Below are 17,507 nucleotides of genomic sequence, written 5' to 3'. Positions count from 1 at the left end.
AAAAATGTCCGATATTTATAAAAGTATAATTGGTTGCTACAATTTCATCAACATGGATAGCTTTATTTGAATCTGTATTCTGTTAAAGTCTGAGTTTAATCATAATACTCTTGAAATCTCGTAGAAACAGCCCATTCAACCCAATAACTTTTTAAACGTTTAAACACTCTACCATTGAACTTTTCAAACTTTTACCTATTCAAATTTTCAATTCTTTAACTTTTTAAACTTTTAACCATTCAACTATTTGACTCTTTAACTTGGGGTCTCCATTGAACATTTCTAATGACAAGACTATCGGCCTGTCATTAGATAATCCAATAGAGACCAACAATCCAACATCCAGTCCATGATCCGGTCATCGCAGTTTGGATTTTTCAGAATCCTGTCATCTAATTTGACGTTTGCGTTGTATGTAGTGGTGAGCGCCCATTTTCCAAAGTTAATGTTTGAAATTAAAATTGTCGTCGAGTGCCTAAAATCATTAATTCCAAGTTATCTTTACTAGGCACAAAACAGCTTCAAAGCTTTCCACCGACATCCAACGAAAATTCTTATAGTCTGCACAGTCCTCCCATAGTAGGTAAGTCCTTGAGTAGGTGCGCCTCCAAATCATGAAGTTCCCTTACTTCGAGAAATGGATTCACCCAAAAACCAGTGTTTTTTATCCTCTTGAATAGTTAGCTGTTGTAGTTGCTCCAGCTTCTGAATCATTTATTTTAAAAGGTTAATTTTTGTTTACTCAAATGCATTTTTTTATATAATTTGTTTGAAAGTTAGTGTTTTAAAAAAACAATAACTACCGACACTAAAAAGGTAAATCAACAAAAAAGTAAACAATATATTAACGGTTTCTAATGTCAAATGTGATATTTGAGGTTGCTCATGGTAATACATAATATGCCTAGTCAAAAAAAAAAATGTATTGCGGATAAGATTGCGGAAGAGAAGCTGGATTGGATTTTACTCTTGTGAAGCCTCAGGGTAACTTTTCATTTGTTTGACCTTTTAACTGCTAAACTATTCTTACTTTAAACCACTCTTCCGTTAGGACTATTTATATCGGATTTTTCAATAATGGTGGGTAGATGTCGTGGTGTTTGCTGTGTGGCACGTCGTCTAGGTCCATATGGTTTAATTTGGCCATAAGCAAATAGTTATCATCGTTAGGTAGAGCTCGTTGTTGACGGTGACTGCCTCACATACGTCGTTTTCAAAAAACTACGGACCAATTACGCCGCCGGCTCAAAATCAGCCATTGATCCAAAAATGCCTCGTCACTAAAGATGATTTTGCGGCCAAAATTGATATCCTCTTTCAAACGATTCGAAGCCCAGTCAGCCCAAAACGGCGGCTTGGCGTTGTCTGTGGTCATGAACTTTGAGCTCCTGGGTTAGTAAGATCATGTACGGGTGTAGGCTCAAATCCCGACGCAAAATTCGCCAAGTTGAAGAAGGTGATGTTCTCTGCCGATCTTGCGTTCCTTGAACGTAGGGGTGTTGGATGATTTTTTACTGAACCGGGCGTCTCAAATTTGGCCACCTAACATTGAAGAGTCTTAAAAAAACCCTATACTTCACATCGCACTTTTTGGCCGGAATAGAATGGTGTGGAATCAATCATATTAAAAGATTTCGGGCAACTGCAGCATCCTAAAATAAAAGTTATTTGTTGAGGTACACCTTTTAGGAAGGATTAAGCCATGTTATCAGCTTTGTATATACAAAAACTTAAGTCAGAAAAGTCTATCCGAATTAATGTTGACGTAGCCACTAGGTGATGTCCCCGTAAAGTTCTCCTATAATAGTATTTTAGGTTAAAGTGTGTAGGAACGTGGGTCATTTTTGACTGTTTTTTTTCTGAAACCTTGCAAAATGGTCTTTTCACTAATTTGTTTGATATGGTATGGAAATTCCAGTGGCGATTCCTGCTCATGATCTCAGGGTTATCTGCTTTCTTCTAGAAGTTGAAGATAAGTTTTTAAGAATAATAATTGATTTTATTCCTGATCGATAAATGCAGCAAATGTTTCATGATTTTTTTTATTAAAATAATAACAATAGATATTTGGGAGTTTAAATGAATGTCAGGCAAAGCTATTAACTCTGACTGTCGGATTCTATCAGAAATGTGATCGCCTAGTAATTCAATAACCCAATAATATTCATACTACAAAATTAGATTTATTCAAAAATTCTTGGTTCAGGGCCGCTAATACTGCTTACTATGAGGAATCACCCCCGGGATACTCACATAAATTGAGTACGGTTACAGTAAAACAGGGATCGGGATATTTGCATTAAGTATACAAACAGATAAATAAACCAATAAGAGGCAGTTGTACAACTGTGGTTTGATTTTATTGGTGTTTCAGATTATAATATATAATTGACTTTTACTATTTATACACAATATATGGTTAAATTAAAGATAATTCACTAAAATCAGTGAATACAACTTTTTTAACCATGGATAAACTATTATACCCTAAAGCAGTTTACTATTTACATGAGCGCGACCAACGAACGACGAATGAACTACAAAATGTGAGTTTATATTCGTTTGAAGACATACATCCACAAAAATTCTCAACAAAACGATAGCAATATAGCTTCTATTTGATTTATAATGCATTCTTTTACTTTTCAATATCATATATTACTCAATTTAAAAAAAAATTTATTCGTCGCGAAAAAATGTAAGTTGCTTTAAATTTTATTCTCGTTACACATTAAATTAACGAATTAAATAATCGCGAGTACTTAAACTAAAAAAATCATTCTCGTTTTGGTTCATTTGGAACGAATTAAAAACTATCATGTGAAAGAAATGTCAAAATCGACGAATATTCGTTCGTCGTGCTCATGTGAATAGTGCTTAAATGGCTTTGCACATGAGAGCGAACAACGAATGGAAGAATAAACGTGATCTTACATTTTCAAAAAGTCAATTTCAAACAAAAACACGTTTAAATTAAAAGAAACCAATTGACACTTATGTTAGGATAATAAAATTTTGTAAAAACACTTTGGTAGTTCAAATTGCAGTGTGGTTCCTACGAACTGTCAAACTCTATTCGCGTTCCACATACCATCCACACTGCAACGAATAAGTTGTTCCCGCTCAACTTAACCTCAAAATTATACCACTCTTGTTTTGTTTGTTAAAAAGGGTAATTATAAATTGACAATTCGTCGCTGTCTGCGAATAGAAATAAAGCTCATGTGAAAGAAATGTATGCTAACATCAACATTTCGCATTTTTTAGCTCATGTGCAAGATGCTTAAAGGTACTGTTCGTTTTGAATTATTTATCTTAAAAAAAAGTATACGAGTGGGAATGATTTTGCTAATCTTATCTGTGAACTTCACTTCTGTGGAAAAGCAAAAATCTTTCGTGGAGGAGACTTTTCATTACCGTAACACGAGTATACTTCTGATTTTTGCACAGTTAGGTGGCAGTTCAATACAACAGGCTTACAAAATTGAGGCGAAGAAACGACATTATGTCCCCTTCGGATCAGTGCTACTTTTTGTAATTGTTTTTTGTTTGAATTACTGAAAACAAGTTATTTTTTGTGTGGATAGTACAGCTAGTAGGATGTTAGCAAAGTTTCTTTTCCACTTGAACCCATCAAATCTTTTTTTGTTTTCTTTTGTTATATTTAAAACGCACATAATTTAAAATAAAGAAATTTTTTCTAAAATTTATGAACAATTTTAAAACCCCCTCAAATCAAATCACTGAAACATAAACAAAAATAGGGAGAAAGTGTCAAGGAAAATAGAGTTTTTTTTTAGATAAAATTTTAAATAAAATTCTCAATTGATTTGTGTAAATTAGATTAAATTATAATTTATTTCATTTTCAAAATATCAATTAATTTTAAACTCTGTTAAGACGGCAAGTCTGCCCGATTGACATAATTTACTCGCAATTGATGGTATTTTAAAAGTTAAAAACGACAGATACAATTTTTAATTTAAGAAAAGAAAAGAAAAAGATAAAAAAGTGAACATAATTCTTTATATAAGTTGGTATAAGAAGGTTTCATTAATTATTTTGGATTCTATAGTAAATGGCTTTTTGATAGCATAAGTATACAGCAGTTAAGAAAAGCTACCACCTCTACATCGCTTAATACATCACTGCCAAGGAAGGTTCTTCTCACTTCTTTCAGGATCTGGTACTTTCCGATGAAATGCATAACGTCTACTATCACCTACATGTTGCAAAGCGTGCAAATTATTGGAAGATCGTCTCAGAAGTTCAATCTCACCAACAATCTCCTCTTATCTTAGATAAAACCGATAATAATTTTTGATTAGAATCAATTCAAACAAAAGTAAGTGGCCTTATGTACAGATGAATTTACTTATCTAATGGGTACATTGAAACCTGTATTTTTCTTCTTATTTGGCGATTAGATCATAGAGATAAATTTTGACATCTCTTCCATTGCATCGTTAATGATCTTGTCGATCAACAGGGAAAACAGATACGGACTCAAGAGAGATCCTTGTTTCCCATTGTTGTTTCAATCCAATCCGACCTTTTCTCATTCTACACCGCAATTATATTTTCTAGCACTCTTCCAAATTTTGCTGATACAGCTTGAAAAACGCGGATCTTCTATCGATAGTATCAAATGCGAATTTGAAATCTATAAATAGTACATATAGCTTCGTTTATTAAATAGCCGCTTCAGAAACCCGTTTGGAATTCCTTAAGAATTTTGTTATGGTTAATGCAAAACTGTTTGGCGATTCGTTAGAATTGACACAAATACTTTATAAGAAGAATTAAGAAAGGATATTCCACGTTAGTTTTCTGGACCAGCTGAATCTCCTTTCTCATGGATTGGGAATAATATCGCTTCCTTAAATCCATCCGGCACGATTCCATTATTCTAGATCTAGATGCTATTAGGTTTGCATACGTTTTTTTTTTTAACTAGAACCTCCTTTCCATACTTAAAAAATTTAACCGTGATTCTATCAGCTCCTGATGCTTTTCCATTTTTAAGCTTGTTAACAATTCCGCCAACTGTTTCCTAGGTGAAACAGCGTTCAGAATTTTATCTTCGTAAAGGGGTTTTCCATACATTGAAACCAATGCATCTTTTTCAGAGTTTAAAAGTTTTTAGAAGTGGTCTTTTCCCATTTCAACAGATAGTTTGTCACTGATTTGAAGACATTTCCCATGAAGGATCTTAACTGTTCTCATAATTCTTTAGAGTCCTTGCAATTTGTAAGTTGCAAGGCTTGGGATTCATAAAAAACGATTTTTTTCTTTGGCAGATCAGTTTGAGTTTTTTGTCAACTTTCATATGAAGTCTTTTAAAACACTGGTCTTTTTGTTATCGAAAAGCTCTTGACCATCCAAAGGATCTGATCCTGGCTCTTCACATTCACCTTCTTACTTCTTTTCAATACTTTTACTTCTGGTAGCAGGCATATGTCTGCATGCCGGATACGAGGACTTTATTTATTATTCTCCCGATGTCCAATTCTCAATTACTGAATTACGAATCTGAATTATATGGCGTCTTTCTTTTTTAACTCAGAGCTGAGCACTGAGCAGAGTCTGAGCGAACAGAGTAGAGTAGAGTTCTGAGCAGAGTATGTTCAGGGCTCTCGGATTTAATTATGAAACAACTTGAGCACTATTCTTTCATAATTTGAAATTACGTCTGTTTGAAGGCGTTCAAAATTTTCTTTAATTAAATTAATTAAAAAATCAGTCATAGCGTTAGTCCATTTGACGCCTGAAATAAATTTGATTCATAAAAATGCTATATGCAATTAGTTTTTTCTAAATTATCATTTCTTCTGCACTAAAGCAACCTCTTCCTCCATTTTTATTGTTTTGACGATGATTTTTTTAATTTCCCGGCTTTCAAAGATCAAATTGTTTCTGTTCAGCATTTTACTCCGTTTACTCTGTTATTTTATACTGAGCTCACAGAGCGCGCTCTGAACATGTTCAGAACTAAAAAAGAACCACGAATTTGAAGCTCTAAACGATCAGAGCTCAAAAAGAAACACAATTTTTTGTTTGAGCTCTACTCTAAAGAAAAACGCCAATAGTAAATATTTGAGGCGGCATAAGCACCTACCATTCTGTTGCCGACTTCATTAATCAATATGAAAGCTTGGCAGCACTTTTCTTAAGACACATAATAATCTACTACAATTTTAGCTAAAAATAACCAAAACAAAACGAAAAACAAGAACCACCACCCCAAAACTCTATACTTTTCTCACTCTTTCATTCGCTAACGATAGTTATAAACAAAAAGCAAAAATTCAACAAAAAAATTGTGTTTTTGTTTTCGTTTCATTCATTATCATAGTTCCGTCTTACTTAAGCGCATTGCATATAAGCCGAATGTCTAAATTCCTCTTTATTTATCTCATTCGCAATTATTTTCGCCAGGGTTTTGGTTCGTTGTGTGTGCGACGGCTGCAATTTTAGTGGGATTGGTTTGTAGAATATTTTCTTACAACTTTCAAAGAAAAACTCTGCCTTCCTGTGATTGTCATACCATAATTTTGTTTAGGTTTTAATTAGTGTCATTTACTTTGTTAATTAAGCATAAACATACACATAAGATGATATCATTTGCTGAATAAATTAAGTTAGCAAATTGTATTTCTTCCTTACGTTACTACTTTAAGGTTCATTATTTTCCGAGACAGTTTGGAGTAAATAAACAACGTGAGCGACAGGTGAGTCTTTTGATAAATTAAAAAAAAAAACACATTGTACACTATGTTTACTTGAATTTCTTATTATTAACTTATCTTTAGTTAATTATTTTTACATTTTGAACAGGCCAAAGAAATTGACACCTTCCAAATGTGGTTCATTAATTGTTTTTCATTTTTCAAGAAGATGACTTCATAGTGCATAATTGCATTCGAGACTCAAAACGTGTAATGTCTAGTGTTGCAAGTTTAGTAAAGTTTTGTGCACAGAAGAGTATTCAACTATTGTGGGAAAGAAGCTATTGCATTCTATTATTACCTACCTAAGTATTTTTCAGCTCGATTCTGGGTTTTTCCTATTAGTCGACGAGAGAAGTTCTTATGTGCTTTACATTTGCTTGAGCAGCTTTTCGTGGTGTTTGTTATGTTGTTCATAATCTTGTAAAGATCAAGGTTTAAGGCATAAAATAAGCTGCAAATTGATAAAACTTAAAATAGCTTTAAAATGAGTAACTTCAATTTGAAGCACACTATTACAACTTGTTAATCACGTCGTAATACCCTTCTATCTATTTGGAGTAGGGTAAGGAGTAGTGTAAAAGTGAAATCTCGTTTACTCGCAATTGATAGTTTTGTTTTGTATTCAATTCGTAAAGAATGTCGCTTAGTATGGCAAAAAGTTGCAAATGCAAATTAATTTGTAATGAACTTGTTATTTAGGTTATAGGTATGTTGTGTTGGTATGGAGTTAGAAAATGTCATTCTTTTAGTATGTACAGGGTGGATCAAATAGAAGTTTCTTTCAAAAATTCAAAATAAATTCTGCCCTGGTTGGTTTCGCAATAGCGCATTTTGAAATTCCTATTTACCAAAGCTGTTGAATAGTTCCAGCCTCCATATCAAAAAAAATCCAAAAGACATTGCGGATACAGCTTGTAACACAATTTTTATACTGTTATTTATTTATAAGTTTCAAAAACTGTAATTATTATCTTTTATCGGCCGCCGCTGACAGTTGTTCCGAGCCAGACTTTGGGAGCAAAGTTGTCCAATTATGACGATACAATGGCTGTGTTCAATCTCGCGTTGGATAGGTGGATTTTAAGATACCTTGTTGAACGAAATGGGTAGCTGTATTGAGATAGCTGTCAAAAAATAAAAACAACTTTCAGCAGAGAAACATTTAAGCTTCGAAGTCAAAATTGTTTAAAGATAAAACATTTAATGATAAATTCAACTGATCCGTCCGACGATGATAAATTAATAGGTGCAGAAGAATTTAGTAAATAAAAGATAACCTTAATCTATAATTTATATTAAATTTCGTCTTAGCTCAATGGGAATCCTATATTTAAGATCTCCGGTTTTAAACGATTTACGATTAACAGACACCTATCCTAACAGAAAGGAGGACTTTTATGAATAGATCACAATTACCTTATTAAATTATTAGACAAATAGCTTCCTCATCGTCTATTATGCACAGAACATCCTCAAATACAACTTCAACTAAAATGTTGTATCTTTTTGTTTACCAACAAATACAAAAAGCTGAAATCAACTTTTGAAGTTTCTTGAAATTCATCCATGTGTTGGATCAGCTGTTCTGTCAGATACCTACATACCCCAGAAATTCTTGTATAACTTTGGATTCCTTTTTTGATCAGCTGTTATTTTACAAGTAAAACACTAACAAGAAGGTATCCGGATACACTATCGGTCTGAGATTGAACGCAGCTAATTGGATTCTTGTTAACTAGGTTATTGATATTCAAAACGGCGAAGTAAACCACCGATAAGATAATGCTTTTCATTAGAAAAGATAATACCCAAAATCATTCTTTAATTTATGAGGTCCAATATTGTTCTGAACCACAAACTAGTTTCGCGAGCAGAGGTTTTCGGGAATACAATACAGACAGTTTAAAAAACTATAATTTGCATTTGTTTTTTAGGTAACTAGGCAATAGCTAAATTTAACTATAGGGTCTTATAGTATCTATAGCTTGGGTCAAATAGCAAAAGAATTATACTAACATATTAATATAATATAGGGTCCGTCATGTAACGTTTTTTTTTAACTAGCGCTTATTTCGTGAATGGTAACACTTAGTTCAACTCTCATATGATCGATAATTAGAGGAAATGCCGACTTTGCAAAAAATATCATCTTTTAAGATAAAGCTCATTTTGGTCTTGGCGGGTATGTAAACAAGCAAAATTGTAGTTTTTGGGGCACAGAAAACCCGCACGAATACATTAAAAAGCCGATACACTCAAAACGAGTCACTATTTATTGCGGATTTGGTCCATAGGCACAATTGGGCCATTTTTCTTTTTTGTTCACAAAAATTAAAGAGGAGGATATTGGCAACATTTGGTTTCAACAGGGCTGCGCTACGTGCCACATAGTCGAAGCAACACTCGATGTTTTTATAGCATTTTCAAAAAAAAGGAGTTATTTGGAGGACCCTATAGGTTCATAACATCCAATAACCGTCATAAACTTATAATAGTATAATAATAATAACTGGTCCCAATGTTTCATCAGGTTATTAAAGAGGCTATAAAAGATATTTCCAGAAACCAGACCCATCGAACAGGATAGATTCTGGTCTGTCTAAATTATAACCAAGGTTTTTAGAAGAAAAATATATCGAGGCACTGAATTCTGCTTAAATTGAAATTCACAAAAAAAAAAAAAACAGTTTGTTACTAAGAACCAAGTTTATGTATACTCAATAGAGTGCTCCAATAGAATCCCACAAACAAAAATATAAATATCTCATATACATAAGTAATAGACTTTTTTATTCAACCTATATCCTTAAAAATACGTGAATTCAATCAAGATAATCCTTTATTTTTATAGTTTCCGATTGTTGGTAATTTACTTGAAAATGTATCTTTAAAAGTAAATACGTTATTAGATATCACAACTCTACATTTTTAGAAACCTAACATGAGTAATATCTATCGGAAAACCTAATAAAATAATTAAAATAAATGTTAGAGAACTTGTGTCTAAGAAAAATTGGATTTATAACTTTTAATTATTTTGTGATGAAAATAACGTAACTTTGGCGTAGAAAATGATAACCTAATCTTGTTTTATGAAACAAACACTATTAAATGAAGAAACATTATTAAGGTGGTGACTCTCACACTAATGAAAACATCTGGGTATAAAACTCCACGTCGTAAATATAATACAAGTCTATAGGCAATATCTACAGTGACTCCAATTACTAATTGGACAAAGAAAACATAAATTTCCGCAAAGAAATTTCTACAAGAAAATTCAAATGTATTCTAACATATTTAAACTCAAATTAAGTTTGAAAAAAGGACTTTTCAAATTATTAAGTAGCAAGTAAATAGAAATAAAAAGGAACAATTTCCTAATTTAACTTCAGACACTTACTGGATTTGTTTTTTTTTTTCCATCAAATGACAAAACAGATAAAAATATAGATTTTTACTTTATTTATAGTAGTTTCCTACTCCACGTCGAAATGAAACCAAAAGAAAAACAAACGTCGTCTCAAGAAATTATATAACTGGTTGTTTTGTCCACGGCATAGTTTCACAAAGATTCATAATGTGAGCGGAAAAGAATAAAGAAACAAGCTGGAGAAATCCCATGAGAAGGTACTTATTTTGGAAATCAACTAAAATCCCTTCTTATCTTCAGAATCTCTAAAGGTTTTTTTTTTCAAAAGTGACCACAAGTAAAGAAGTCAGAAACCACCAATTCTTCGAAATAATGATGGAAATGGTCGTGCAAAATATAAAATTAAAGACTTAAACAATTATATAAGTCTTTTTGGAATAACGTTAAACTACATATTTTTGTATTATTAGTTAACAGTTAGAAATGGAATTATTATAGATTAGGTTGGTCGGTCATGGTATGGAGACGTGTTGCAAGTTCTGGTGTTGTTAAATAATACTTTTTGGCGGGTAAAATATATCAAAAGGTTAATATCAATATTTTTATTTGGGGTCCAGTGTTAGTAAGCTCGGAATACGAAACAGTTTTATCCTAGGTAGGTGTCTAACTGCCCTAAAGTGCTTAGAACACAAGTAAAGTCGCATGACATACATAAATGCAATCGAGTATGTATGGGATGAACGGGGACGTCGAGTTGCTCAGAAGAAACCTAAAATGTTTGAGGATCTTAAAACGGGCTTTCAAGAAGAATAGCAAAAAATAAGTGCTGTGAGTAAAATCAATGCTTGTCTCTTCAATACCTCTTGTTCTTGTTTTTAACTATTAATTTGTTAATGGCTTAAATTTAAACAAATGATTGGCTTATTTAAAGTAGAAAAGTAAAGTAGACTTTAAATATTATATAAAATAGTTAAAAAGTTCTGCACTCTCCATGAATTTACAGTTGTGTTCATAAAAATAGCAGTGCTGGTCGCATTTTATTAGATTGCCAATTATTTAAAAAACGGATATTCTTACAAACAAAATTATAATGCTACTTGCATCTATCGGTCTTTCATTTTCATATTAGAGACTTTTAGCTTGAAGTTATATGTACTCTAATTTTCTATTTAAAACTCTCTGGATATAGAGTGTTCATAAAAATAGCAGTGCATTTAATTTTATAATTAAAAAGTGTTAAGTGTCATTTTTTTTTATTTTTCGGTAAGCAAATGTATTAATATTTAAAGTTTTAAGTATTTGTAACATACTAGCATATAAAAAATTAATAAATATAAGTTCAAAAATAAATATAAATCAATAATAATAAGACACTGCACCAAAGAAATTCGAAAACTTATTAGAAAACTACGTTTGAAAGGAAAAACCTACCAAAATATTCAAGACATAAAAGGCTGGTTACCAAAAATGGTTAGTAACGCCTTAAAATGGCAAAATAAACCCAAAACGCTAGGCCCAAAAAGGATGACTACTGAAAGAACTGACAGAAAAATTGTTCAGTTAGCAAAACAGAACCCTTCCATAGGCTCTAGGAAAATAAGAAATGGATCAACTGTCTGTTAACGCTGTCACAATACGAAGACGTCTTTTATAAGCGAAGTTACCAGCCCGAAGTCCACGCAAGGTACCATTCTTGACGAAAAGGCATGTGGCCAAGAGAATGGAGTTTGTTAAAGCGCTTAGAGATTATAGACAAAAGAGAAATGGAGGAATGTTCTGTGGAGCGATGAAAGAAAAATTGGCCTTTTTTGGGTCCAAGGGTCGTCGGGAATATGTGACAAAACCCTAAAACCACGGTACACTACAAAAACAGTGAAGCATGGTGGATGAAAAATTATGATATGGGCTTGCTTTTCATATTACGGGGGGCATATTTATCCTATCGGGGGTATAAGGGATGCAACCTACTATGTGAAAATTCTCGAGGAGGTTATGTTACCCTATGCTGAAGAGGAAATGCCGTTGGTTTGGGTATACCAACAAGACTATTGCCCAAAGCATACGTCAAAAAATGCAAAATCATGGTTTGCACAGAAGTAGTTATTCGTTATGGAGTGGCCCGCTGAATCCCCTGACCTTAACCCCATCGAAAATGTGTGGGGGGATGTTATGAACGCAGTTCATAAAGCAAAACCCGAGAATTCGAAAGAATTGTGAAGCAATGCGTGATTCGTAAAACGCAATACCAGCCGAGAGAGGTGTCAGGTTTTAGTGGGCTCGATGCCACGTAGATACGAAGCAGTCATACAAAATGGTTATGCAACAAAGTACTAATTGCAAGCTAACATTATTTGTATACTTTTATATAACTTATAACAGTTTTTCTTACATCTTATATAATAGATCCAGTACTTTGTCATGCACTGCTATTTTTATGAACAGCCATATATTTAAAAAATGGTTTTTAGTGTGACAAAGCTAACGGTAAAAAATCGATAGTACTTATTTTCCGTTATTATGAATAAAATATTTTAGTTTGTTATTTGAAGTTTGATAAAATATATTATAACGTTGATATTGAAGGCCTTTTTGTATTATTTGTAGAGCACTGCTATTTTTATGAACACAACTGTATATTACATGCGACCGATAAGTCGTAAGACCTACTGTATGAATTAAACGTTGAGAGCGAAGCTACTTAAAAATCGAGCTTTTTTCAAAAGTTTTTTTTTTTTTTAACTTACAAACTACTGTTTCCTAGGTCCGAAAAGATTGTGTAACTTTATGAAAATATTAAAATATTTCAACTCACCCAAACTAAGATTGTTAGAAATTAATAAAAAGCTATGAAATTTCCAGAATAATATTTTAGAGTCTGTTATGAAACCTACTTATAAAATCTAATAAACCTTTTGAAAATTGTGTAATAATTTTGTAATTGTAAGAGAGTTCCAAATTTGAAAAAAAATCTAAATTAGACAAAATCTAAAAATTGTTTGTTATAAAAAGAATTTTTAAGAAGTACTGAATATTTTGAGGCACCCTTATGTTCACATAATAATTTTGTGTTATCAATCAAGTAATTTGTATTAAAGGTCTCGAACATCTTTTTTAATTAGCCCAAATGTCCCCACCTGTTCAAAATTTATTACTTTGAACTGGTTTGCTTTATTTTGTATCAGTTTTTTTTTGTTTATAGAATATTTTTGTATTTCACTCTTATCGATGTTTTCAATGAAAATCAGTTCTTCTATTTTTATAACAATATCAAACAAAAGTTCTCTTTTTGATTGAGATTTGTATTAATTCCTTTATTTTTTTTCTAGATTTGTTCAATCTTAAAAAAATTACTCAATTCTTTTTATTTGTGTGTAGGGTTGTTCAATAGTTATATTCATATTTATGTATGTAAATTTATTAATTAATTTTATAGGAGTTCATCTACACTTTGGTACTTATCAATTAAGAGTACTAGGTGAACATATGAGGAGAGATTCTATTACTTAGTATATAAAGGATATGACCATTTTTGTGACTAGTACGAATTTAAAACTGATGTTGTTTTACTCGATACATAATATGTATGTATGCCAAATATTTTCAAAACTAGATTTGGAAGGTTTTGAAATAACCCCGAAAATCATACACCTACCAAAATAGTAATATTTCATTACTAGAGTTTTAGATGCTGTGTCCTTCTACTGTCGAACTGAATATGCTATTTTTTTTCTCTGAATTGACCCAAAATAATGTTGTCGAAAATACTTCTTCCTCTTATTTTAGGAGGAAGTAGAATACTTCTTTGCTTTAGTCGTCTTTTACTAACCAATGGGCATGTATTTAAATATCTGAGGTTCTTGAAATTGTGTTTGGTCCGAATTGCTACCAAGAGTTTACTTACTTAAAAAGACCAAACATTCTTGCCTAATACTTTACTTTATCACAAAATAGCATCCGATTAGTCACTAACCCTATTACTTGCAGCACATCTGTCGTTTTCGTCATTCTCATATTTTCTCCATCTCATGGTGCTTGTAAATAGCTGTGATTTCAGGCTTTAGCCTTACTAGAATCACCATTAATTGTCTGTGTTCGAGTTCGATTTGTTGTTGTTGTCCCTTTTACTTAAAATATTTGTAAACACCTTCCGGAGGCTCAAAGTAAAAATTTTTTAGTCAGTGCTTGACGGAGATATTATTTTTCACACTATATGCTTTTAGGATCTGATGTTTTAAAATATATTTGAGTTTTGTAACATAATTTATATTTACATTGCATAATAAATTATATGTATTTTTATTTCAGCTCTGCTCCGCAATGGTCAGCATAAAGTGGTTCCCAGCAGCGCTTGGGAGCCTAGCACCAGCTCTCATACCTCCCGGACACATAGCCGTGCTATGGTACTTTTGGGATTCATTTAACCTGACTGTCGATAAGCAAGTATGTTCGTGTTCCTGTTGGGATACCGTATTCAAAGGACCATATGAATCTGGAATTGCTTCATACAAACACATGTACTTTAATGCCACACAAAACACTACCAAAATGTGGATCCTTACAGTTCTGGCTGTAATTGGACTCTATGAATGTATCAAACAGTTTATTACCTTGACGATACAGAACCAAGTGCGTTATTCAATGCTGCTGTTGTTTGCGCTTTCGATATTCTCACATTATTATGCATGGTGGATGTGTATAAATTATTATAATGATGATTACTATAGCCAGTGGAATCACCAAATGTTTTTTACTGTAAGTTTTTCTTTTTTTTGTTGTATTTATTTTGTATTTTCCTTTTCAATGTAAATCATTCATATCTCGAACTAATGAGTCAACACTGATTTTTTAGCATTTAAACAGGCTTAACTTCTCTTATCCAGAAAAAAATGCACCTTATTTGAATTACACTTCAAACAAACAACATTTGTAAAGTCAAATTTAGATTTCAATCAGCGTATTTTTTGTTTCAGATGTGAGTACATACTTTTCAAACAGTAAGTTTTAAGTTGTATAAGAATTCGTAGTGTCATAGATAATCACGCAATTGAATAATTCATTCCCAATTCCAATCATAGAAAGTTTGAATTTCGTAAAAATTATTAGTCTTACGTATAAGAATTTCATAGACATTTTTCTAGTACTACATATGCATGTAGATAGTTTTTGTAGATGCTTTGTACAAAAATGTACCTCTAGCCGTAGTCAAGTTTCAAACAATTTTTCTAAAATACACAAATCTCATATAGGAGATTTTTACTGTTCATAACGTGAAGTCATATATTTCATGAAATGTATTAGTTGTCATCATCATTATCGGCTCGACACCCAGGATCTGGTCCTGGCCTACTTCAATAACAGGTCTCCAACTTGTTTTGATTAATAGCTGACATTTATAAGGTGTCTACGCAATGGGGCAGGTTCAAACAACATAAGGGACTTGAATGTAAGGCAAGTTTCTAGCATCTGAGTGGCCAGCTGCCAAAAAATTGCTTTCCAATTAAGGCAACTTAAGTGGAAAGTTGACTGAAAAGTTAGCCAAGAAAAATGTCCCTAAATACCAAGTCAAGTCAACTTATGTCAAAATGACAATTGATCATGTTTTTTCATTCAACTAAAAGCTGAACTTTATTACTCAATGATTTTTTATTTTCTGTAGAACTTCATTTAATGCTTTCTGTAAAAAGATTCCTTTTAAATTTGGAAAAGAAATAAGTAATATTTCTTTACAACACAAAATACAAATCGTGATGGACATGTAGCTTGTAGACAGTAATGATTTTGGTAGTTTTTGTACTATGAACTTAGAGTAGAGGTTTGTGAAGTAAAGTTCTGAATTTGAAATTCATCTCATTTTAAAAACTAACTGCCTTGGTCAAAATGTACGTTTAAAGAATGAAGTTGGCTGAAAATGAAGTCCCTTATGTTGTCTGAACCTGCGAAAAACTTAGGAAAAAAAATGTTCGGTTGCCTAACCCATCTTTTAATTACATCTTGAGTGAGAGACTTAAATATGAATTCTTAGAAAAGAGAATTGTAATAAAAATCAATTTTAGTTTTGTAGAGCCCTCTCAATTTTTATCACACCTACCCCTTTGTAGATTCTCATTCAATATCGTTAATTTTATTTTGTTATATACCGAATATTTTATTTCTTTTCAGATAACTGAACTCATTTCAACTGTGATGATAGTGCACCTAGCAAACACTCATCATTTAGTTACATCAAAGAAAGTCCTGTGTATAGTTGGGATTGCTCTGTTACATATAATAACCAGCAGTTTTGATCAATTTATTACGAATGTTATTCGTGGCGAAGGATTTGCCCATCAAGTTATACGAGACATTGGATTTATGATACCTGATATTTTGCAAGTTATTCTGCCTCTATGGTTATTCCAGAAAACACGCAGGGAATCTTATCGATCTCTTTATTATGATCGAATTTTTCAAAAGGATATTATAGCCATGTGTATTATTGTATTTCTATTGTTTATATTTTGTTCGATGCTATAGTGCTAATCGAATGAAAAACTGACCACAATTTAATTTAATTAATGTGCCTAGGATTTGAAATGTGCTTAAACAACAACTTTGGAACAAAATTACCACCCATCTTACCCATCCATTGTGGGTTTTGTTATTATTTTAGTGAAGCTCGAGCATTATAACTTATTATCGCATAGCGAAAAAAAACTAAGAAACTTTACATTGAAAAATCTTACGACGACAATACGTATAAAAAGTTATTAATTTTTGTATTAAAATCTCTTAGTATTAAGATTTTGTACATATAAATGTTTATATTTTATTTTTGAAATAAAAAATCAAAAAAGTTGTTAAGAAAATAACCGATGTGATAATTGTTTTATTTATTTATATTTTATTTAAACTAACTTATGCCATCAAATTTAAATTAAGATTGGGTTTCAGTAAAACAACGACGATTATAAACTAACATCAAAATATCAAATCAAATCAGGAATATTTCAAACAGAACGATTATAAAAAAATATTAGAAATCATAAAACGTCTTGAGGTTATAACGTGTTATTGAAATATACTGAGCAAAATATACAAGTAATGTTGAAAACACGTAATTCCGAGTTTGGGCAACACTTAAATCAACTGTAACGCGAATTATTTAAAAATTTAAAGAAATTAAATTCAAGACTTTTTAAAACTTAAGGTAGAATCAAATGAAGACCCATACCCATAGTGAGATACTTAACTGATTTAAAACGTATCTAGAAGATAAAGATTTGCAAAATCATCATACAATTTATTGTTAAGGGGTATGTTGTTTTTTAACTTAGCCTTAAAAAATGTTGATTGTTGGCAACGATAGTAAAAATTTTATTAAAAAAATATCAAATTAGTAATTTTCAACTGTAATAAGACCAACC

The 17,507-nt window shown here is 31.9% G+C and overlaps 1 protein-coding gene across 4 annotated transcripts; it reads left to right on the top strand.

Moving 5' to 3' along the window:
- The first annotated feature begins 6,358 nt into the window (after positions 1–6,358).
- On the top strand, positions 6,359–16,956 carry LOC129946539 (uncharacterized). Of its 4 annotated transcripts, none has more exons than XM_056056759.1 (4): positions 6,359–6,485; positions 6,681–6,731; positions 14,410–14,856; positions 16,264–16,956. In XM_056056759.1, the coding sequence occupies exons 3-4, from the start codon at positions 14,422–14,424 to the stop codon at positions 16,615–16,617; spliced, it is 789 nt and encodes a 262-aa protein (XP_055912734.1). In that variant the 5' UTR covers positions 6,359–6,485; positions 6,681–6,731; positions 14,410–14,421; the 3' UTR covers positions 16,618–16,956. The 4 variants fall into 4 exon arrangements, with proteins under 4 accessions (XP_055912734.1, XP_055912735.1, XP_055912738.1 ...); XM_056056760.1 differs by lacking the exon at positions 6,359–6,485 and adding an exon at positions 6,544–6,562; XM_056056763.1 differs by lacking the exons at positions 6,359–6,485; positions 6,681–6,731 and adding an exon at positions 7,098–7,293.
- Positions 16,957–17,507: the final 551 nt, after the last annotated feature.

This window comes from Eupeodes corollae, chromosome 2, assembly GCF_945859685.1.
Source record: "Eupeodes corollae chromosome 2, idEupCoro1.1, whole genome shotgun sequence".
Classification (NCBI taxonomy): domain Eukaryota; kingdom Metazoa; phylum Arthropoda; class Insecta; order Diptera; family Syrphidae; genus Eupeodes; species Eupeodes corollae.
Note: the sequence above shows the minus strand (reverse complement) of the source record. Positions and strands in the feature narration are given on the sequence as shown.

Coding starts and splice junctions, on each gene's coding strand:
- LOC129946539 (XM_056056759.1), top strand. CDS start 14,422: ATGGTCAGCATAAAGTGGTTCCCAGCAGCGCTTGGGAGCCTAGCACCA. Junction 14,857..16,263: donor ATCACCAAATGTTTTTTACT/GTAAGTTTTTCT, acceptor ATTTCTTTTCAG/ATAACTGAACTCATTTCAAC.